The sequence below is a fragment of the Phocoena sinus genome, chromosome 15, assembly GCF_008692025.1.
Source record: "Phocoena sinus isolate mPhoSin1 chromosome 15, mPhoSin1.pri, whole genome shotgun sequence".
In the NCBI taxonomy this organism is placed as follows: Eukaryota; Metazoa; Chordata; class Mammalia; order Artiodactyla; family Phocoenidae; genus Phocoena; species Phocoena sinus.
In genome coordinates this window covers 58,796,931-58,821,582 of record NC_045777.1, presented here as the reverse complement: position 1 = coordinate 58,821,582, position 24,652 = coordinate 58,796,931, and the positions used below count along the sequence as shown (strand labels likewise).

Here is a 24,652-nt window from a genome sequence, read left to right as displayed (position 1 = left end):
GCCTACCTATATGTTTTCCTGTTTTTGCAATCCAGAAGCTTTTTGGGGGCCAGGGTGGGGGTGGGGGGCAGGGGAATAAACTAAGAGCAGTTATACCGGAAAGAGCTTCAAAGATGCCTCTGCCGAGGACTCGTATCCTCACTTCAAGGCCAAGTGTGGTTTGGGCCGGTCTAAGGGGAGACTGGGATTTCTGCCCCAGTGCGTGGGGCCCACGGTGGTGCCACCCTCGTCTGGGCATGTCCACCGTACTGCAGCTGCTGCATGGCGTCATCTGATCGCGGCAAGGTACACTTCCAGATTACATGACCTGGTTTTATCGCAACGAACACTGACAATAATGGGCGGTGGCTTAAAAAGCTTCTTACAAAGAAAAACATTCCCGTTCATATGTGTATCCAGTTCACAGCTAAACTGCTGTGACTACAAACAATGAATAACAGCGCAAGTGAATGAGAAGAGGGCGCGGCCGATGCCTTTCCTCCTCCAGGGAGGATCTCTTCATCAGCCAGAGTACAAGGGGAAACCACCACTCACTGGATCTGGAGAGATCTGATGTGGAGGCCAAAGAGTCAGAAACTAAGACTGCTTGGCATATGGATTATCCACTGTTGCTGACAAGTGATGAGCCTTGCCTAAGGCTATATTCTGCCTTAAGAAAAGAGGTAAGCAAAAACATCACAATGCAGTATCTTAAAAGGAATCATCTGGAAACTGAAGACAGATCTACAAGTTTTGCAAATACTTTAAGTTATGGTGGTCCTTGACCAGCTCTCACTACATTCAGGATAAATGTTTGGAGCCTGTGTGTGCAAACGGGCACACTTCATTTTATTGCACTTTGCTTTACTGCTTCACAGACACTGAATTTCTTTTACAAATTGAAAGTCCATGGCAACCCTGTGTTGTCAGATGACAGTTAGCATGTTTTAGCAATAAAGTATTTTTAATTAAGGTATGTACTCTTTTTTTAGACACCATGCTATCACACACTTAGCAGACCACAGTACAGTGTAAGCCTAACTTTGATTAGCGCTGGGAAACCAAAACGTTTGCGTGACTCTCTTTATTGTGACATTTGCTCTATTGTGGTGATCTGGAACCAAACCCACAGTATCTCTGAGGTCTGCCTGTACATGTATATAAATAATACGCATGCATATAACTTATAAACTCATATGTAATTCAGTAATTTTGTATGTATAAGCACATGTAATTCATGAACACATAAGCTCATATGTATTATTTAGTCATATGACTATCTGTATATAATTCATCATTTACATGTAAATTCATCAATAAGCAAATTCATATATAATTGATAAATAAACAGTCCCATACTAGGGGTGAGTCCTCAAAAGTTGCTGATACAAGAGCATGGACAGAAAAGTGCAGAGACCACTGCTCCGGAGAGGATGAAATTGAACATTTTTACTCAGGACCCATAGGGTGTAAGAAATCACTGAAGACGCTACAGTCTTGACTTATACGACACACACACACACTGCTGTACCCGAGTTCCGGCAGTTTACCTTATAGAAATGCCGCACCAGGTGGACACTTTCTTCTCGGGCTCCCTGTTAAAAGAGAGGGAGGGTGTGAGGGGGCAGGTCTCATGGAGGCAAGTGAGTTGGGTAAATCACAAATTCTAAAGTCTGAGTCTATATAAGACAGACGCTGGGCTAATAATCTTAATCTATAAAGTGGTTCTTCGTAAGGGGGTGGGGGAGAAGGAGCTCAAAATAAAAATGGGCAAAGGACAGACGATTCAATGTGATGACATGGAAAGCTGTTGATACACAGTTACATGAGAGAAACGGGTTCTACAACATGGCCTTGATAACTCTGTTTTTATAAAAAGAAAAATTCACTTGTAAACGTGTGTGTGAGTGTATGTGGTATCTGGAAAGACACACACCGAAGTGTCAACTATCATTACCTTTTACCTCTTTGTAGTTTCTAAACTTTCTAAAATAAACATGGAAAATAAGAGGGAAGACAATGAAAGCTATTTAAAACAATGAATGAACATAGTAGCACGATAAACCATAAATAAATAAATGTGTATCTGTACACATATAAAACTTTCATAATATAAAAAGAAAAAAATCCCGGAGACAAATACAGAGCCAAATACAAGAGAACTACTAAAACTCACTAGTAAGTGGGCTTCTCGGGCCCATCTCAGTGGAAGGGCAGGTCCGTGGGAGCAAGTGGGTACAGGGGGCGGCAGGGGTCTGGGGCCCAGCTTCCTCGCAGTGGTGCTGCGGACCGGGCTGCGGTCTGGATGCAGCAGCTTCCCTCGACCTCCTCCTACCCTCCCCTGGGGCACGGGTGCTGGAGGAAGGGGGCCTCACCTCCAGGCAGGCCAGGTGTACGTCCTTTATGATACAGCCCGTGCTGGTCACGACTTGCTGCTTTAGGAGCAGGCAGCTCAGCTCCAGCGTCGCCAACCGGATCTTGCCATCTGCAGAGCACACCGGGGTCAGCCGCGCGTACCCCGGGCTGCATGCCCTCACAGGCAGTCTCTTGCCTTCCTGACTTGGAGGTCAGCTGACAGGTCCCCCGACATCCAGTGGGGGTACAGAGGGAGCCCCCATGTGCCAACCTCCTTCCCAATCAATTACAATTGAATGTTCTCATCAAAACCGCCTGTACCAAATGCTACCCAAAGTCCCCTTATAGGGGGAGAGGAGGGAGGAAAAATGGGTAACTACTTATTATTGAAGGCCTAGAAAGTGGCCATCTGCGGTCACTTTGCTTGTCCAGCATTCCTTCCCTTTCTTCAGGGACAAGCACCCCCAGTTTCCCTTGGAGATCCACCAGCCCTGCTCTCGGTCATGTGATTTGGGTGGAGCTGGTCCTGCTTCCCCTGTCCCAGGGGTGGGCACATCCCCCAGGCTGGTCAGGGCCATCCAGCCCCCTGGTCACAGTGACTGGGTAGGGGGTGAGCAAGGGAGCCAGTCACAGTCAGTAAGGCTCAGTTCCACAACTTACTGGAACCACCGGGCTCAAGACCCTCTCCTCGTGCTGGGCTGCGGAGAGGACAGGGACAGCGGTGGGGCCCTGATGGCCCAAGCACTATAGTCCGCAGTGGTCACCTCACCAGCGTGTTCTACAAACTGAGCCCTGAGTCCTCCCTTCCACCAGGCTGCCCAGCGTCTCTGCTACAGCAAGTCTAGAGCCCAACAGAGACAGGTGGCGGGAGCTGCAGGCAGTCATCTGGCCAAGGCAGAAGGCCACAGAGCCCAAAGACAGGCTTGAAAACATTGTTTGAGCCCCGGATTCAGCTGTGCCTCAAGCCAGGGCCCAACAGACTTGAAGTCATGCAAGCCAACAGTCTTGTTTGTTTGTTTGTATTGTCTCAGCGAGGCTCAGCTGGGTTTCTGTCAACTGCAACCAAGTTCTGACTGACACAACCTGCTGTCCTGCTGTGAGCCAGGCATGGTCTGGGTGCTTTAGAGACGCTCCCTCAAGGAGTCTCTCTAAAACCCCACTGCAATGGGTTCTCTAAAGGCTGAGGTTTAGAAAAGTGAAGTGGCTTGTCCCAAGTCTCACCCTGGGCTGTGGTGGACTCCGGGTGCACTGAATGCCAAAACCCACATCTGGCATCATCCCTAGAAAGCACCCGTGACCGCCTGACTGAAGGGCATTCTGCTCTTAGCAAACTCCCCCTGAGTCTTTAATCTCATTTCTGGGGAGAGGCCTCCACGTGGAAGGAGGGGCCAGGAGAGGGGGTAGTTTCTAGGCCACATCTCCGAGGTCTTGGAAACAACAGGGACCAGGATGGACCACTGGGGAAAAACTCAAGGCAGACACACCGCTGCACACCTCCCTGGCTGGCCCTTAACACTGCGCGCACGCATGCGTGTGTGTGTGTGTGTGTGTGTGTGTGTGTGTGTGTGTGTGTGTGTGTTAGGGCAGGGGTGGGGGTAGGGCAGCAAACAGGTGAGAAGAGGGAATCTGTTTGCCCAAAAATGAACTGGTTACATACGAGCAAAACCAGGCCTTCCTAAGCACGACACAACTCCAGGGGCCACCCGGGCAGAGGCTGGTTAGTCTCAGCTCGGCCGTTCTCCCCGTCCCAGCCCCACCACCACTTTTGCACCGCGGCCCAGGCCCGGCAGTGTCCCCCCACCCGCCCCCCGCCCTCCTCCAAGCTCAGAAGTTCTCCGGAGCACAGTCTCACTCCCGCCTGCCCCTCCACGGAGCTGCGCTGTGGGCCAAGGTCAGAAACACCCCTCCTGCTGCCTCCAGGCAAGCGGATGGTGATTTTCCACCAAGACCCTTCTTCCTTTGCAAGTTCCTGCCAAGTTGCTGACTATTCCTCCTGCTGGTCCATCTCTCCAGGGGAACAGAGGGAGCAGCAAACTCCTGAGGCCTCATAGAAGCTTCCAGATTGTCCCTCTGAGCTGCCCCAACCTCTTCTCTTCAGAAATACACCGTCCTCAGGGGGCCTGCCGATCCTCCCCACCGTGGACGCTCCTCCCCAGCACCCAGGCCACGCTCTACCTTCCCCATCACCGAGGCCCGTCCAGCTACACAGCTCCTGCCAACCGGTCTGGGGCCACCATCCTCAGGAACGTGCTCCGCCTCCCCCAACTAGACCTCCCGTGGAAACTGACTCCAGCGAGCGCCCCTTGGTCCTGAGCCACCCACATCTTTCTTGCCACCCAGGACACCTTCCTCCTGGCCCTCCCCCTCCCATGTGGGGCCTGGCCTAGGCTCTGGAGCTGGCTCCCCCTCTATATCACCTTCAGAGATCGGTAGTGGCCCAGAGCTCAGTCCTACACACGCCTCTCTCCTCTCCTGTGACTAAAACCATCTGTGAGGGCTTCCCTGGTGGCGCAGTGGTTGAGAGTCCGCCTGCCGATGCAGGGGACACGGGTTCGTGCCCCGGTCCGGGAAGATCCCACATGCCAAGGAGCGACTAGGCCCGTGAGCCATGGCCACTGAGCCTGCGCATCCGGAGCCTGTGCTCCGCAACGTGAGAGGCCATAACAGTGAGAGGCCCACATACCGCAAAAAAACCAAAACAACAAAAAACCCCATCTGTGAGCCCCACAGTGTTAGTTCTGGCCCTGACCCCACATTGAGGTCTAGATTCCATAGACCCCCAGCCGTGGCTCCTGGAGTACAGGATCCACGTCTGTCCCCTACTTCCTATACCCTCGTCCCTCGCATACAGAGGCTGGCACGCAGGAGGCACTCAATAAACATTTGTTGAGTTTACTGATACCCTTTAGGCCCTGGACCTGGTTCTCCAAGCCCCTGCACTCACTCCGCAGCGGTCACACTGTGCTTCTGGCCACCTCCCCCCTTGACTCTGAGGTCCTCATCTGCAGTCCCAACCCTGGACGCCTGCCCTTCTCCTGAGCCTGACTGGGGCCACCCCCTGGACTGCTCCTGATCACTCAGCCCAGCGGTTCTCTCTCCACCAGGCTGCATCTCCGTCCGGCCCTTCCCTGCGCACTCACTCACGCCCCGATGGCCTCTCTGCCTGCCTTGCAATTAGGGTTTCTCAGCCTCAGCACCATTGACATTTGGGGCCAGATAATCCTTTGCTGTGGGGGCCTGTCCTGTGCACTGTAGGATGTTTACCAGCATCCTGGCCTCTGCTTACCAGATGCCAGTAGCAACCCCTCCCCAAGTTGTGACCACCAAAAATGTCCCTGGACATTGACAGATGTCCCCTGGGGACAAAGCTGCCCCCAGCTGAGAACCACTGTGCTAGTTCATTCCACTTGCTCTTTCTAGCCCCTAATGTGGTTAAAGGTCGGTGCTGGCCAAGACCTCAGAACTAGGCTGACACGTGCCAGACACTGGGCACTTCTCGTATTATCAACCTTCCCCCTCACTCATACTCTCAGCCTAGTTCATGCTCAAATGTGGCCTTGGGCCACCCCAAGAGGAGGGTTGCAGACACAGGCAAAACTGACCAAAGCAGGGTTGAGTATGGAAGGAGAAGAAAGAGAGGGTCTGGCACAAACACCATGGGGGAAGGAAAGAGGAGGAGACCTCGAGACGAAGACACAGCCGGACGGGAGGGGTCCGGGTGGCCCAGGACATGGGGGTATGTGGCAGGGGAATGGCTGAGGTCTGCCTGGATTCCCAGCAGGGCCAGATCTAGAAGCCAGGGCTCCTGGTGCCAGTGTGGGGCCTGGTCCCCGTAACTCTACCAACCCTGGGAACCGCCTGCACGCCCGGGCACCTGGCTGGGCTGCGTTGTTCATGATCCTGATGAGTCTTTCCGCCAGTAGGTGGTTGTAGGTCGTCTTCTCGGCCGCAGTGGGCACCGGCAGCTGGATCCGCTCGAGTTTCTCAGGATCCATGCCTGGAACGGAGGGAAGGGGCCGGCTGTAAGCGCAGCTGCCATACCGAGTGCCCTCCGTGTCCTGAAAGGCCCCTTCGAGCGGGTCTTCCTCAACCTCGGCCGTCCACGGTCCGTCTTTGTGATTCCTGCCATGACCGGGTGCTGCCTGTACTATGACTCACCTCAGAGTTTTCTGGAACTGGAACTTAAGTAAATATATTAAAACATATATTTTCTTTTCTTTTCTTTTCTTTTTTTGGCCACGCCGCTCAGCTTGAGGGACCTTAGTTCCCGACCAGAGATTGAACCCAGGCCCTCGGCAGTGAAAGCGCCGAGTCCTAACCACTGGACCACCAGGGAATTCCCTAAAACATACATTTTCTAACACTACTTGCAAACGGGAAATCAGCATGGCTGCAACACCAACAGCAACAAGGTTTTTACGTTTCAGCCAAAGACTGTTGACTGGCTACTCACTGTGGCCCGAGGCCTGCTCTGAATTAGGAAGGGCGATCGGCAGGTACGTGAAAGGTGCTGAGGTTACACTAGCCCAACTGTGACATGCTCCTGGGCACAGTCAGAGGAGCGGGAAGGGGGTGGGAAAAGGAGAAACTCTGGCACTGTGGGGTTTGCTGCCGTTTCGGGGCTGGTCTGCCCACCCCCCGGGGACATCCCTGTGTGAGACCCGTCCCACAATGGGGGAAACAGACCAGACAGAAAGGAACCTACAATCGTGCCCACCAATTGCATCTCCTGCTCTTAACACCAAACTGGAGAGCTGGGACCCCGCGTGGGAGACACAGAGGCGGCAGCCCCGTGCTGGGCTCACAGAAAGGCGCAAGAGCGGATCTATGGGGCTACGTTTAAGGGGCAGAGGAATCACTTTTCCTCCAGGGAAATCTAACAGCATTTCAATGACAAAGATGAGATGGGGGTGGGGGTGGGGTGGGGGGCTTGGGAAAGGAGAGAGGGCGCACTCAGAGTCTAAGTGAACCGAGCATCACTTTTCCTAAAGCAGGACCTGGGGGCCAGGGCGACAGGACGACCCCGCTGGGGTCACTTCGCCAGGCCAGGTGTGAGACGGGCAGTGCTCCAAATCCCTCTCCTCTCGCCAAGCCCAGCTCTGGAAAACTAGGCTTGCAGAAAAGCTCGCAGAAACAAACATTTTACTTGCTCCACGCCTGGGGAGCTGGAAGGATTGTTTGTGCCTGAAGCACGTCTTTTCCTGTTATTCTACAAAAGGGGGGATGGTGGCACTTCTGGGAACTCTTGAAATACGGCCCCTTGAGTACTAGATGATGCTTCATTTAGAACCCTGACAAAATACTGGAGGATAGCAGTGAGGAGCTGATTGGATTCTAAGTAACTCCCACACTCACACGTTGACATAATAAAGCATAACAATATATCTTGCGCTACTGAATTCCTTCCAACTCCGAACCGGAGGCTAAGTCATGCCAAGGAGATGACACGGGTGGAGGCAGCCCGAGGGCTGGAGGTAAGCAGGTCCCCCTCTCACACCGCACCGATGTGGCTTCATCCAAAAATTTGATTGTGATGAAAATTTGATTTGTGGATTCTGTATCTCGTTTTGATGCTAAATGCCTAACTCTGAAGCATTCTGGTTTATTAAATGGCAAGAAGGACATCAACTGACTCTTTCTACCATTTGCTTTTTTCCAGAAATGTCAACACCGTGTGAATCTCTCTCTACCCTTTCGTTCTTGGCCCTCTGGGAGCTGTAAGCAGCAGTTTTGGGGAAAACAATGGCTCCCCGGCCTGCCCGGCACATCACCCACTTCCATGACCCCCAACCCGTCATCCCACTTCAAAGAAGACGGAGCCAGCTTTTGGCTCCCCCGGGAACGCAGCGGCAGCCGTGAGGGCCTGGGAGGCAGACTCGGAGCAGCCCTTGAATTTCCACGGCGAGTTCCCTTTTTTGTCTCTTGCCTATTACTGCCCTGACTCCCTTAGAATTTGTCAAAAATGAGGAAATCTGTGGCAAAATCTTCTCTCAACAGGAAGAAAAACCTGCCAAGGTTATCCTGACCTTCCTCGGCTGGTAGCTCCACCCTCCGTGAAGCGGCGGAACCAGGGGGACTGAAAAACCTCAAGACATCACAGGACCAGATTCCAATGCAACCTCTTCCTCTAGTGAGGAAATTAAGGCCCAGAGATGTTAAGTCACGTCCCCAAGGTCACAGACCACGTTAGAGGCACAGTTAGAACTAGGTTGATTCCGGAGATGGACAGGATCCAGCTGGGGAGGGGGTGGCACCCCCTGTGTGGTGAGCTGACCACAGCAACAGTTTGAGAGGGGACTGCCCTCTGGTCTGACAAAAGCAACCGCCCACCCCGCAAGGCCTCCTCATGCCCTTGGGCCCGTTCTCTCCCAGGGTTCTTGCTGCTCTGTGGCCGGGATGGAAGGGGAAAGAGCCAGGTGCCAGGTGCTGGAAGAATTTTGTTTTGATACTTACCTCTTGGACTCTCAGCCTCCTTACATGTTTAATGGGAATAATTACAGAAACTGCCCGTCCCAGGGTTGCTGTCAGGACGCAGTAAGAAGCAGCACTTGGTCACGTTCAATAGTTACCTGTCGTTACCTTGCACTGATGGGAATTTTTACTTTGAACGTGGCTTAATGTAGTTCTATATCAGCTGTGTTATAAGAGGAAAGAAAGAATGAAAGAACAAAAGGACAGAAAGGAAAACAAGCTAACCAAAGCTAACGTCAAACTATTCTAGAAGGTCCAAAGAAGGCATGCTGAACTGTCTGTGGGGAGTGCAGGGGACGAGCAGCTAGGTTGGATTCTGAAGGATGAGCTGCTCAGGGACTACCAGGACTTGCCAGGCCAAGGGGCAGGGCAGGGAGTATGGTAGAGCTCGGGGAGAGTGGGATCGGGGCTTTGGGTGGAAGTGATGAGGCAGAAGCTAGGGGAGGGACAGACATGGCTTGGATGCCAGGACCCCTGGAGGGCAGCTAGCAGGTGACATGATCTGGTTGTCATGGCCAACTCTAGAGCAGCCTCCATCCCCCTGGCCACTCAAGGTGATCTCCCTGCTTCCAGCACTTTCCCAAAACAGACTCCATGTTGCAATGCATCCTATGTGCAGTAGATTTTACCACCAACCAAGGGGAGGCAGAGAGCAGGGTCCATTCCACACAACACATGGCAAAACTTTGTAAAGAACCCCTCTGGGCATCTCCACTCTTTCCCCAAAGTTCCTGCTCGGCCAGGTGCCTCATTCCCTCCCCGTCTCTTTTTCCCACCACTGTCTCTAAGACATTCTTCTGGGTCCAAACAAAACAGTGGCTCACAGCTGTGAATGAACAAGGTCAGTGTGACAATATGACAATGATATGCATGTGAAAGGGAAACGGCACATGTGCAGGTGGATGGATGGACAGGCAGACAGACAGACATAGACACACACACACACACACACACACACACACACACACACACACACACACACACACACAGGTTTCCAGTCACTGAGATGCAGGTTTTGTTGCAAACCCGATCGAGTTCCTTCGCCAGCCATTTCCCTCTGACTGAAATAAACACTGTAGATAATATACTGTCCTATTTGCTTCAACCCCCTAAGTGCCGAGTGACAAATTCCAGAGAAACCCAGATGCACTTCACATGGTCCGGGAAGCCGCGCTCGCACGTCCAGATTCCAGCAGACCACATGCTTCCTCGTTCCCTCCCCACTGGGGTCAGATCCCGCTCTGCCCCAGTGAGTCAGAACGGGTCTCCCTTGTCATCACTCCCACCCTACAAGCACTGGGCTGCGGACTGGTGGGGGCCAAACTCCCAGCTAACTAATTCAAAGAATCCCAAATAGAAGGGAAGGGTGTGGCTCCGTGATGTCAGTAACCAGCTCCTAAGCTTCCCCTCTGGGTTCTAGATTCTTCCTCCTTAGTGGAAACCCTCATTCAGGACAAGGGTAGAACAGACCCAGACCAAAGCTACATAAAAAGAAGTAGACAGACAAACCTGCATAAAGAGACCACAGTAGTGCCAGGTAAAAATAATAGTCAAAAATTTTTTTTCTTGGACTTCCCTGGTGGTGCAGGTTAAGAATCCTCCTGCCAATGCAGGGGACATGGGTTTCAGCCCTGGTCCGGGAAGATCCCACATGCCGCGGAGCAACTAAGCCTGTGTGCCACAACTACTGAGTCTGTGCTCTAGGGCCTGCGAGCCACAACTACTGAGCCCATGTGCCGCAAGAACTGAAGCCCGCGTGCCTAGAGCCCATGCTCCACAACCAGAAGCCCGCACACTGCAACGAAGAGTGGCCCCCGCTCACCGCAACTAGAGAAAGCCTGCACGCAGCAATGAAGCCAAAAATAAATTAATTAATTAAAAAAAATTTTTTTTTTTTCTTTCTTTTGGTCTCCTTTGCTGGAATCACACAAGCATTGCCAGCTTTGGAAGACTATAGACCAACTATTTCGAAAGCTAACCAGATGTTGGGCCAATTTCCAATGTACTTCCAGTTCTGATTATGTGTCAGTCGAGATCCAAAATGATATTTTGCCAACTCTCCGCATAGCAAAAGCCTCCCTTTATTATCCTGTTACCTTTCAACCTTTCCCATACCTCTCATCCATGTTCCAGTAACTTCTGAGCAAGACAAAAAAAGCAAAAAGCCCAAGATTCCTCTTGTGTAAACAATGATAAATGGAGGGGGCAGGGAGTAGAAGGGTTAGTGGGTGGAGCAGGGGAACCTTTAGGAAGACAAAGCTGCAAAACTCACCCCCCTTCCCCTTCCCCTGGGCCAGGGCCCTGCGGACCCGACAAAGGAGAGAGGGCTGCATCTGCTATTACAGATAGGAACCAGCCTTCATCACAGGGCCCGACCGAATCACAGCGAGAGCCTTCCTCCAACCGGTCAACCCTTTCCACTGTGCGATATTCATTTCGGTGCAGCATCTAATCTATTATGATTTACTGGAAAGCCCGAGCTAACATTTGGTTTTTATTAACATTGCTTTTATGTTAAAATTGTCTTATGATGGAAAATCTATCAGAAAGAGACCATTTCATTAGGGGCCCTGCTTAGAGGGCACGGATCTGGAAAAGAGAGGCTGAAGGTTAAGTGCAGCTAACCGCCTACTGCCTAACCAAAACAGCACCCACCCACCCGCCGCCGCCGCCGCCGCCGTCACCAAACGCAGACCTGTGCTTGCAGGCCAGACTGGAGCATAAACCAAGCGGCAGCTCCCCCTGCTAGGCAGTTTCCCCTGGGGGTACCCCAGGCACCTGGGCCTCAGGGTGCTGAACTTGAACTCGCCAGCTTCCTCTCCAAACCTGCTTCATAGCCCACACTTGCTGGTTCTGGAAATGGCACCACCAGTCACACAGTGGCAGGAGGCAGGGCCCTGGGCATCACACAGACTCCTCCCGTGGTGCCCACTCCCACCCAAATCAAGCAGAAATCTCTGCCCCCGGCCCCACTCCTGCCCTTGTCTCCCTGTCTTCATAAATGGCCACACACAGCTGCCCCAGTGTCCCTTTCACTCACCCCCCACATCCAGTCCATCAGCTCGTCCTGGCTGTAGCTCCAAAATGTATGGTAAAACTTTCCAATTTTTCTCCATCTCCGTGGCCAATAGGCCATAATTCAGTCTACGTTACCCCTGCCTGGACTACTGCAACAGCTTCCTCACAAGCCTCCCAGTTTCCTGCCTTGCAACGCACTCCCCCACCCCCATTAACCTACTTTCCATCCAGCAGCCAGAGTAATCTTCCAAAAATTTCCATCTGACCATGTCACTCTTCTACTTAAAAATTCTTTAGGTGTTTCCCACTGCACCTGGGATAAAATCTAAATTCCTTTCTGTGGCCTTCAAGGCCCTTCACGATCGGGTCTCTGCCCACCTGGTCAGCCTCACCTTGACCTGCTTTCTGCTCCTCAAACCTGTAAGGTCTTTTGCACCTCAGGGACTTTGCACAGGCTGTTCCCTTTGCCTGGAGCACTCCTGCCTCAGATCTTTGCAGAGCCGACTGACTCTTTCCCGTTCTTCAGGCCTCAGCTCTGATGTCTGTTCCTCAGAGAAGCCTTCCCTGACCACCCAAGCTGGTGACCCCTGCACCACCACCCCTGGCTTCCTCCACAATCACAGATCACACTCGTCACGCTGCCTTCTCCTCCACCACTGTCGCCTTGCTCCCTCCGCAGCAGCCACACTCACCACCAGGAGAATCTCTGTTCGGTTCACTGCTGTGTTCTCAATATTAACCACAGTGCCTGGCATCTAAGAAGGGCTTCAGAAATACTTGTCAGAAGGGTGAATGAATAAATAAATGAAAAGCATTAGCAGGAAGTGGAAGAAGGAATTAAATTCCCTCGAATACACAGTCCCACGCTTTTAGGAAGAGAGGTGGGCTCCCCAGCAGGATCTCGGCAGGGTCGTCTCTCTGGCCACATCATGGACGAAGGAGCATGGCGTGCCAGCCACCACTTCTCCACTCCCCAGCACACGGCGGGGCTCCTGGAAGGAAGCCTGCTCAGAAAGCCAGCCCCCCGGAAGACGAAGTGTTCACCCACGTGACCCCTGGCCCTCTGGAGCTGGGCATCCCACCGCCCCCACAGCACCCTCCCTGCGGAGGCCCTGAGCACCGAGCACCGGCTGCCAGGAAGAGAGCAGCGCTGGGGAGCTGCCACTCGGCTGAGAGGCAATCAGTCAGCAAGCTTTGGCTGAGCGCTGACCGGGTGTCGGGCGCCGAGCTGAGTACTGCAGGAGGCCGTTGAGAGCGACACGGTCTCTGCCTTCAGAGGCCCAGCGGTCCAGAGTGGGAGAGAAAACACGCAGAGCAAAAAGCATAAAAAAGTGTCATGGGAACTTCATGGAAATTAAATGCGTCTGCTTTTTCCAAAGGTATTACTAAGAAAATGAAAAGGCTAGCCACAGACTGGGAGGAAATCTTTGCAAAACACATCTGATAAAGGACTTGTATATAGAATATAAAGAACTCTCAAAACTCAACAATAAGAAAATGGACAATCCATTAAAACACGGCAAAGGAAATGAGAAGATGGCAGGCTAAGCACTGAAAAGCTGTTCAACGTCATTAGTCGTTAGGGGAACGCAAATTAAAATCACAATACGACACCACTATGTACCCATTAAAATGACTGAAATAAAAAAGGTGGTCGTGCCACCCACTGGTGAGGGTGTCAGAACACAGAACCCTCGTGCACTGGCGGTGGGATGTAAGAGCACACGTTCGCTTTGCAAGATAGTTTGACAGTTTCTTAAGAACAAACACACACACACCTGTCATATGATTCAGTCATCCCATTCCTCAGCATTTGTCCAAGAAAAAATGGAAATACATGGCCATACAAAGACTTATATACAAGTGTTCACGGCAGCTTTGTCTGTAATGGTCAAAAGCTGGAAACAACACAAACGTCCGTTCACAGGTGAACGGGTAAACAAATTGTGGTACATTTACACATGGAATACTACTCAAACATAAGAAGAAAGGAACCACAGATACACACAACGACATGGACGAATCTTCAAAATAATTATGCAGATTGAAAGAAGCCATACAAAAAAAGAGTATTTATCACATGATTTTATTTACATAAAAGTCTAGAAAGTGCAAACCAAGCTATAGTGGCAGGGAGCAGTTTCAGAGTTGCCTAGGGAGAGGGGTGGGAGAAGAGAGGGACGGAGGGGTGACAAAGGGCAGGAGAAAACTTTGGAGTGATGGACACGTACACTGACTTGACTGTGGTGATAGTTTCATGGGTGTATAAACGTGTCAAAACTTATCAAATTGTACGCTTGAAATATGTGCAGTTCGCCGTTTATCAATTATACCTTGATAAAACTTCCTTTTTTAAATGCTACAGCTTCCAGCCAAGAAAGGCAAACCATCTAAAACAATGGTATGAGACACTGGACAAGACAAGAGGCATCATAGGAGGGTGATCCTGAGAGAGAAGAAACTAAGGCAGTGTGCCCAGTGATTGCTCCAGGTCACCGTCTGGAAAGTTTCCAGGCCTCACCACAGACTGAGAAAACCCAAACAAAGCTCACGGTCTCTCTGAGGTGAGAAGGCAGGGTCTGCAGTTCAGAGAGGCCAAGTGGCTGGAATTGATATAAGACAGTAGCAGAGACGGGGGAACTGCACAGATCGGCAAGAGGGTTCCTTCTTAGGCTCCCGCTGTGTTCTGCCCTGTGCATGCAGGTGAGGAAAGGGAAAGGCCTGCTGGGAGGAGGCAGGTGGAACAACCCCAGGAGCTCACACGGGGCTGAGAAGAGCTCACATTCCCAGTGGCCAGCGTGGAAGGACTACCTAATCATGGCTCATCCAGTAGAGCCCTTGGAAGGGGACGGCCTCTGTACTGGGGTCAAGTGAGCCAGAGACTAAAGGGTGTTCTGGACTAGCACCAACCAAGCTTAAAAGCAAGCGCCTAAGAAGACCTAAACGACTCCTAGTAACTTCACCTTGTCCCAGGACAAAGCCCAAAAATCTTGAAAGGAAGCAAGAATTCAGCATCCAACAACATAAAATTCATAGTAACTGTCAACCAATCAAAAAATATCTGGGGGCTTCCCTGGTGGCGCAGTGGTTGAGAGTCTGCCTGCCAATGTTGAGAACACTGGGTTCGTGCCCCGGTCTGGGAAGATCCCACCATGCCGTGGAGCGGCTAGGCCCATGAGCCATGGCCGCTGAGCCTGCGCATCCGGAGCCTGTGCTCCGCAACGGGAGAGGCCACAACAGTGAGAGGCCCGCGTACCGCCAAAATAAATAAATAAATAAATAAATCTGGCATGCCAAAAAAAAAAAAAAAGGGACAATATAACAAATATAACCTAAAATCAAACCAGAAAGAAAAATCAATAATAGAAATATAGCTAGAAATTACACAGATGATAGAATAGACAAAAAAAATCAGAAGGGAAATTATAAAATATTTTAAACTGAATAAAAATTAAACCACATATATCAAAATTTACTGCAGGCAGCTAAAGCAGTGCTTAGAGGAAAATGTACAGCATTAAACTCATATTTTATAAAAGGAGAAAAGTTTAAAAATCAATGACTGGTATGGAGAGGGTATGACTGAAAAGGAATAGCATGAGGGAATTTTTTGGTTGATAGAACTACAACGTAACACCTGATTATAGCAGTGTTCACACAAATCCATAAATATGCTAAAATTAATGGAACTACACACAAAATGAGTCAATTTTATTGTATGTTAATTTTCAAAAGTAAAATAAAATAAACTAAGTAGCATAAAAAAATCAGTGATTTAAGCTTCCATCTTAACAAAAAAGAAGAGGTAAATTAAAATTGAAGTAAGCAGCTAAAGGTAAGAAATAAAGAACAGAAATCAATGAAATATAAAACAGAAAAACAACAGAGAAAAAAAATCAATGAAACCAAAGAAAGTTCTTTGAGAGGACCAATAAAATTAATATAAAATTGAATAAATTTCTAGCCAAACTGATCAGGAAAAAAAAATGAAGACCTCAACTATCGATACCATGAATTAGAAAGGGGCACTACTATAGATCCTACAGACATTAAGAGGCTAATAAAAGGGGAATTCCCCTGGTAGTCCAGTGGTTAGGACTCTGGTGCTTTCACTGCAGGGGGGCACAGGTTCGATCCCTGGTCGGGGAACTTAGATCCCACATGCTGCACAGCACGACCGAAAAAAAAAGGAAAAAATGAAAAATAAAAAAAGGAGGATAATAAAGGAATAGTAAAAAAGTTTATGCCAATAAATTCAACAGTTTAGATGAAATGACAAATTCCCTTGAAAGACACAAGCTACCAAAACTTGAACAGAAGAAACAGATGAGCTTTAATAGCCCAATATCTACTATAGAAATTGAATACTTTTGAAACCTTTTCTCAAAGAAAACTCCAGGCCCAGATGGCTTCGCTGGTGAATTCTACCAAATAGTAAAATAAAGGAAGAAATAATACCAGTTCTACCAAAACTCCTCCAAGAAATTCAGGAGGAGGGGAATACTTTCAATTAATTTCATAAGGTAAGCATAACTTGAGAGCAAACAAAACAAGAGAATTACAGGGAGACCACAGACTAATAACACTCAGGAACACAGATGCAAAAATCCTTAACAAAGTTTTAGCAAATCAAATCCAGCAAAGTATAAAATGTGCCTGCCACACTAGGCGGTACTAACCCAGAGTGAGTATCACCTGAAGGGATCAGAGAAAATTCCAGGAGAAGGTGAGTTCTCAGCAGACCCTTGACAGTTGAGCAGAATTTCAATAGGTGGTGATGTTACGGCAGAGAAAACGGCAGGAAAAAACAGATGGATACAAGAAGGTGGCAGATCAGCCAAGAACAGGTAGGCGTATTGGCTCTGACTGGGGTGGCTGCCAGCCTTCTAAAGAAGCTCCCTTCTCTGGGAGCAGTTCCAGACACAGAGCTGAAACCCCTGGAGCCAGCTCTGTGCTATGTGACCCTGACTCTCACCCACCCCACCCCCAGCCATAACTGACTGTTCCGGAGTTAGACATATCACCAACCTGGAACAATGAGATCTCTTGCCCAACAGTTTGAAACCTGAACGGAGACAGACTCCCTGCCTGGGATTTGATGGGCCCACAACACGATCTACCACGATCCCCAGAGCTGGTCCTGCCCTTCCCTTGGCTTTTCGGCAACTTCTTGGATCCCATGAGCTGCCCCAGGGGCCTTCCTACAAGACTCTCTCTCTTCGTTAAGTTAATGTGAGGTGGTTTCCGCGCCTTGCAACCAAAAGAATATTAAAGAGTTCAGTGAGTACCATGACAGCCACTGCAAGTTTATCTCCATGCAAGAGTTCAATCACTGCGTAGTAAAGTTTGACTCCCTGGGCCGGAGCCAAGGGTCTATGACAGGGAAGTTGGTGGAATCAGGTCAAGTTAGAATGGTGGGTGCGATCCAGATACTCAAAATGGCAGGTACAGGAGACTGGAGTTCAAGGGAGAGAAGAAAGCACCAAAGGTTTCTGAACAGGGGAAGGACACGGTCAACACAGTCTTACAGAGAATCACCCGGCAGTGCTGTGGAGGATGGATTATAAAATGGCCGTGTGTTTGACCCCTCGGGGAGGCTGTGATAATGGCCACTGGGATGACGTGCTCAGTTATCTCTCTTGCTCTCGTGCCTTTGGTTCTCGCCTCCAGCACCTAACTTAGAGCCAGGCACTGAGTTGTGCTCAGTTAAATTCTGCTGATCAGATAGGCTGAAGAGGGAGAAATGACAACACCTGATGACTAAATGCTGGGATCAAAGGAGGGAAAGAGCTAAAGGTCGTGGCAGTTTCAACCTTGGCTGGCAATTTCAACTGAACCAGAAATGGTAGGAAGCGTGATGAGGTCAGGGTATATTTTGGGGGGGATGAGTGTGGTGTAGACAGACTGTTTCAAAGTGTTGCTCAATCACCTAGGTAGAAGTCTCCAGCGTGCAAGGTCAGGGGTTCAGACTGCAGGGCTGGAGTGAGGCGGGCATGGAAGGTGAGGGTCGGGGGAACGGCAGGCAATCCATGGGTGGGACCGACTCCATCGGTCAGGCTTGGAGTTCTGTTTACTCCCACTAACTGAGGGCTCCGTGTGCCAGTCACCAAGGCAGGAGCTGGAGGGAGTCGCAGAAGCCATGGGAGTGAACGAGACTGTGGAGGGAGGATTCGGAGCTTGCTATGCATCTTCTAGAGAAGTCTCGGGCAGATCTACACCCTTGCACGTGAGCACAATGACTTATACAGGAGAAGAGCCATCATGGCCGGTCCTGTCTCTAGTGGGAAAACCCTGGAAATGGACTCAGTGTCATTCAGTAAGGGGATGGCGGAATAAATGATGGCACAGACACAGGATTAAAAAGCACGAGGCAGCTCTATAGGGATGGGAAGTGACGTGTTGATACATGATGATGTGAGAAAAACAAGGCACAAAACAGACAATAAAGAATGAACCTCCATGTTGGGCAGGGAGTGGGGAACCCACATAAATAAAATAATATACACTTGTACTTGGGTTTGCATGGATATCTTTAAAAAGACACACAAGAAACTGTTAACGTGAACTGCCTGTGAAGAAGAGAACTGGAGGACAAACGAGAGAGGAGGCCTCTTTCACTATATTTCCTTTTGCCACTAATCAACTTATCATGATTAATGATTTAAGAGTAAGTACATACTTATGTTGAGTGCTTTCTAATGACTCCAGGCATAGGCTGTCTTAGTAAAACCCACCTCCAACTACCTCCCAATAAGCTCATGAAAAACCTACTAAAACAACACTTGATGCAAAGTCTCATCTATGCCAAGCCCAGCACTTGGCAGGGGCCAGAGGAATATTCTCGACTTCTTCTTCCAAGAGATTCTGCTGTGGTGCTTTGAGAACTTGCCCATGTCAAGCCAGGTGGCACACACACCAGCGACTGTTCTCAGAGGGGAAGTAAATGAATGGATTCTAATCAAATCTGTCAGCTCCGCGGGCGTCTGATCCTGACCACTCGGCCTCAACGAGGGAAGCCAGAGAACCACACCTTTCTTCAGAAAGGAAACCTACGCTTCCACACAATCCACTCAGAGTCTATTTTAGCTCTGAACCCAGAACAGCACATCAACTTTTATAAATAGCAAAACCAAGATTACAATTTGACTGATTTCTGTTCTGATGTTAGGAAAGAGGTAGGAAGCCTAAGTCAGTTGTAAACCAAGGGTGGAAAGCAAAGCACAGTGCGAACAGTCATGCTGGGTTGGACGGTCAACACTTGAAACTCCCCCTCTGCCCTGCCCCAGCCCCGTGCTGCCTGAGTAACCGATTCCCGCGGCCTTAGTCCTGTAGAAAAGCACCTGAGAAATTCTAACGAGCTTGAAGAGAAGTTCGGTGGGAGTCTGCCAAAACCAGAAAGGAAAATTCTTCAAGGAAAGCAGCTTTCCTTTTCCCTGAAGGCGGACAAGCTGAGCAGCTTACCTTTGTTATGAGACATCGCGTACAAGAGGCAGAGCACGAAGAGCGCGTGGTAATCGTCATCTGGCTGTCCAGGGCGTGGTACACCATATCCAGGAAGGGTCTGGAAAAGAGGGGCACGCATGAGCCTCGTGGCACGCACGAGCCTCACCTGCACACGGGAAGCCAGCTGCCTTAGCCCTTACAGCCCCACCGCCAGCAAGCAGTGCATCCGCCGTGTGCCCAGCCCAGCACCAGGCCTGGAGGACACAAAGGGGACTGAGAGGCAGGCCCCGCCCGTGCGAAGCTGTCGTCTCCAGGGTAAACCGACTAAGGAACGAACCAACCACTTAATCACTCAGCATCGTTCACCCCGCTGTCCCAGACGCTGGGGATAAATGATACCAAGTCTCTGGTCTTGTGGCACTTCCATGCCAGTGGGCAGACAGAGAATGGACACGCACATCATCACTTCAAAGAGTGACAAGAGAATGAAGAAAACGGGGCAATGTAATAGACTCACACTAGCAGACTAATAGGACCAACAAGTCTGAACAATTTTAGAATGTGGACCCTGGAGCAAGAACTGCCTGGGTTCGACTTCTGATTCTGCCTCTACTTAGCTGCAAACCTTGGGTACATTACCTAAAACTTTCCCCCATCTGCAAGGTGGGGATTAAACCCTTCGGGGTTACAGTGAAGATTCAAGCAAAATGAAAACAGAGAGGCATTTAGCACAGGCCCAGGCACAGGGTGGAAAGTGCTCATACATGAGAGCTGCTGTTGGATTCCTATTTTGAGTATTCCAAGGGCACTTCTCCACGATCTCACTTTGGCAGGTCCTGGCCCAGTGATTTCTTGGGCTGACCTTCCCGGACTGGAAGGGATCGATAGGAAGTCTCTCGCCTGATGCTTTGTGGGTGAGATCTATAGAGTGGCTGCAAATATCACAAACCGCACACCCTAAATGCTGCCACTTCCAGGTGAAGGGCCTGGCCGGGAAAGACTCTTCACCACGAGGATAATAGAATATGCACAGATCTGGCCTGTAGACAGGAGGCTCTGATCCCATGACTGTCCTGCGGCCTGCCCTCGGATGCCAGGTTGAAGCCAAGAGAACACAGCAACTCAATGAGTGACCAAGGGCACACTTTACCCCTGGAAGGACACAAGCTACTGTCAACACTGCTGACTGGGCGGGGAGATGGGGGGGCGAGATGGTTGCAGCAGAGAAACAGGAGACTATTCACTGCAAAACATTTTATACTTTTTTGAATTTTGATACTCCACAAATGTATCACCGATTCAAAATATTATATTGAAAAATGCAGAAGCAGTGAAACGCACTTGTCATAACATTTGAAACAAACACGTGACACACAGAAATTAAAGGAAGAAACTTTTAAGGAACATTTACGTTCAGGCTCTATTTCTCTGGAGCCCCCGATCTGTCATCACCATTCAAATGCGCGAATAGTTTTGCCATGTGTGGATCTGTTTTTTTCTAAGCCCCTAGCAATAATGCTTCCAAACATAAGAGCAGGATAAAGTATAAAACACTTTCTTGTAAGCCAGCTGCTTGGAATTTGGACTGTTTTTTCCTTTGGGAATAATAGGAATAACCAAATGCCCAGTAGCAGAGGGAGGGCTCAGTGGATATACCATCTTGCATGAGACGAAGTATTATGAAGCCCTTAGAATTTTGTTTACTAAGAGTACAATAAAGTGAAAAGATGCTTGGGGGTTTGATATTAGAGAAAACCAGAATAAAAAGTAATATACATGACTATTGGGGGGTATAAGCTATTGGGGAGAAGAAGGGCAGAATTCCCACTATACTGGCATTGAAAACTGACTGGCAGGAAATCACCAAAATGCTAATAACAGCTGCCTTTGAACTATGGAGAGTTTTTTTCCCTTCTTTATACTTTTCAAGCTTTTTTACATTTTCTGAATGTGTATTACTTTTTAAATTTTAAAAGGTTTTTTTTTTTTTTTTAAAGAAAAGAGAGAATGTTGTGAATGGTTTCTGGTTTCTTACGCCTATATTTAACCATGAATGCAGATACAGCCACAGTGTATGGCAAATATAAGGACAGTTCCCACTTTGTACTATGCTGTTTCTTTGGACAAAACAGACCAATGTCAAGATCCAATTCATGTCAAGGACAACACTGTCCCCTCCCTCACCCTCAGTGCCCTCCTCCTGGCTCAGTGCAGGTGAGAGGACAGAAGTCCGTGGCGGTGTCTCTGACAGCCAAACAACTCAATACCTTTGCAAAGGTATTGACAACTCTCCCACCAGGGACAGTCTTTCCCTAGCACCTGGTCTCAGAGCAGAGCGCAGCTCCTGCCCAGAGTCCCTGGGGGTCACAAATCTGCATGTGGCCCAACTTAAGACACAGGATCAGCTTCCATTATGAACCACGTGGTAGAAGATGACAAAGTCACCGAAAGTTAAGAAACAATCTCAATCAACTCTAAGAAAACCCCTCTCTTCATTAAAATTCAGGAAAAAAAGAAGTCTCAACTCCAACACTCCAACGTAACTTTCTGGTCGGGTTGACTTTTGTTTTTGACAATACATGGGTATTTTTCCTCCTTAGGAAAGCTACAGTATTACATACTATGCAAAATACGTGCTGTTTCCATTTATTAGATCCTAAGAAACTGAACACATCATGACAGTATTCATGGAAAGCAGCCGCTAATATTCTGTTAAGCAGATGTGCCTACATTAGCCTAAGCATCTCCCACGGCATGTCAGTTTGGTTTTTCAATGATTCATATTCAAATTAAAGCCGTGCAAGCACCTAAAGGTTGCTTCCCCCTCCCTTTCTGTGTTTAGAATGATTTTCCTTAATTTTCAGAGCTTCAGGTGTCACATTTATTGTCACAACACAAAATCAGAAAGGTCCTTGTCAGTACAACTGACGGCCCACATTGTGCTGCGATGACTTTTATTTAACCAAAACTACAAGTGGTTCCCCTGTGCAACTGATAAAAATTGATCCTGTCTGTTAGATAACTGAAACACATGCCAAGAAAGAGATAAGACGCAGAGGAAAAAATTAGCCTGCTTCGAGTCTTTAAGTTGCATTAATAAATAGGATGTGTATGTATGTATGTATGTATGTATATGTGTGTGTATGTGTGTGTGTGTGTGTGTGTGTGTGTGTGTGTGTGTGTGTGTGTTTCATCCACCCCACCGTGAGAGTTCAGGAAGTGAATGCCTTGCAGGCTGACAGAGAAACCATGCTGCTGCACTTATTACCACTAATATGGGATTAGGAGGTTATCGCAGGCATCTGTGCAGTAGGGCCATCTGATAAGGATGAAGAAGCCCTCCTAACAGTTTGCTGCAACTTCAGGAGCAGCCCTCCACCCAATTCCTTCTGGAAGGGGTGGTGCTACAGCAAGGCTGCAGGCAATGTGGCATCTGGAAGCTTTCAGAGGGTGTAGTTTGGGCAGCCATCACTGAAATGAACAATCAGGCAAGAAGTTGAAGGTGGATAGCAGCGTTAAATCCAGCATTAAATCGTGCTGGCTGAGTCACGAGGTCGGGCCCTACGGACGGTGGTGCACGTGGCGGCAGCAAATGAATGAAATCCAAACGCTTCCCCCAAGGGGATCCTTTCTGGGAACAGCAGAGTATGGCCAGGAGCGGCTGGTACAAGGCCACACTCGTTAGGACGCGGCCCAGCACCGAAGTGCTTGGGGTGGTAGTGCCATGCCTTGGTCATTCATTCCAAGGGGCGAACACCACGGCCTTGAGGGCCAGCTCTGTCCCTGTGGCCTCTCGAGAGGAGCCGTGTCTCTGGTGGAGAAGCAGAACGGCTTGGCCGGGAGGCAGAAGAGGCCATCGGCAGGGGCCGGGGGCAGGAAGAGGCCTGGCTTATCCTCTGTGGGCACCCGGCCAAGGCACCCCCTTCCACAACATCCCAGAGACTGAGCAGCGGTGCCCTACCCCCAGCCCCCGATGGCTGGCTCGGGGGCAGCCCTCCCGCAGCCCCGGCGACTACCTGCTCCACTGGACGCTGTCCAGGCCAGTGGCGGCGCTCTTCTCCTCGTCCGTGGTGTTCTGCTCCTGCACCGAGGTGCTGGGTGCCAGCTCCGGGAGCTTGCTGCGCTCCATGATTACCATCTCTATCTCTGGAAGCAAACACAGACACCAGGATGAGCCCACACGGCCCCAGACTGAGCTTTACAGATACTCTTGCGCTCAAGAAGGAGCCTGGCAGACTGCTCCGCACGCGTCCAGCAAACGCTCGACGGCGGTGGTAGGGCCCCTGCAATACGCACGCTGGGGGGCCTGAACCTCTCTCTCCTTTCATCTTGGTAGCGTTGAGAAATGGGGCCCTGATTTTGACAAGAAAGCACAGATCGCAATGATTTATTTCAAGATTTTTTTCTTCAACAGTTATTTATTCTACTTTATTGATACCATGCTTCCTTCCCAGAGGAGTTGAGGAGCGTGGAAGAAATGACACGTGGTTAATAAAACGTAACCAAATTCACTGAAAATATTCTGAAACTGTTTACACTGTAGAAAGGCTCTGACATGACTGAAGCGTTTGTTTTCCCTTCCCACTTAACAACTTCCAGAAAGCAGAGAGGGGGAGGGACTCCGTTTTATTTTTCCCAATTAAGTAGGGGCAACTTTTGTAGCACCTGACTTGAGCACGGTGTACACTTTCATTTTGAGAAAAAGGTCTGAACCAACAAAGGAAAACATCCTGAGTTAGAGGTGGACGGTTGTTGTGCCGTGAGGTGTCCTGTTACAGAGTTCCTTGATGCACAGGTGTGGACCTTCAAATACTTAGTTCTTAGAACCCAGAGTTCAGGTAATGGCCCCCATCTTCGGGAGACATGATGAGGGGAAACAGAGGATGAGATGTGAATCTACATCTCTGTTCAGGAATGATGGGCCGTGGAGCTGGACTCTGCCACGGCCTTGTCATCGTCTTCCCCTGGACTCGTGCCTCCCACGTGGCCTCTGCTTCTCTTCTCGCCCCCTTAGTTTGTGGTCCACACCGAACCAAGTGATTTTAAGTGGAAATTAGCCCAGGTCCCCTTCTGGCCTTCCCATCACACTCAGGATGGAATCCAAATGCCATTCATGGTATCAAGGCCTCGCACGGCCTGGCCCCCGTCCACCTCTGACCTCACCTCGGGGCCCTCCCCGCCCCGCCAGCTGTGCTGAGCTTCCTTCCCACTTGTCTTTGACCGGAGTGAGTTTGTTTCTGCCCCAGGATCTTTACAGAGCTGTCTGCTCTGCCTGGAACGCTCTCACCCCAGTCCTCCCTACCCAGGCACAACTCAATCACATTATTCGGGGCTCAGTTCAAACATCACCATCTCAGAGACGTCTTCTCAGACACCCTCCCCACTG

At 49.8% G+C, this 24,652-nt stretch overlaps 1 protein-coding gene across 1 annotated transcript in view; it reads right to left on the bottom strand.

The window, feature by feature from the left end:
• The window catches only part of CLEC16A (C-type lectin domain containing 16A), a 210,612-nt gene that overhangs the window by 118,834 nt on the left and 67,126 nt on the right, over positions 1-24,652 (bottom strand). Inside the window, 6 exon segments of the mRNA XM_032604590.1 lie at positions 1,530-1,574; positions 2,355-2,464; positions 6,209-6,331; positions 19,285-19,350; positions 19,353-19,384; positions 23,283-23,412. Coding sequence (XP_032460481.1) covers positions 1,530-1,574; positions 2,355-2,464; positions 6,209-6,331; positions 19,285-19,350; positions 19,353-19,384; positions 23,283-23,412 — 506 coding nt within the window.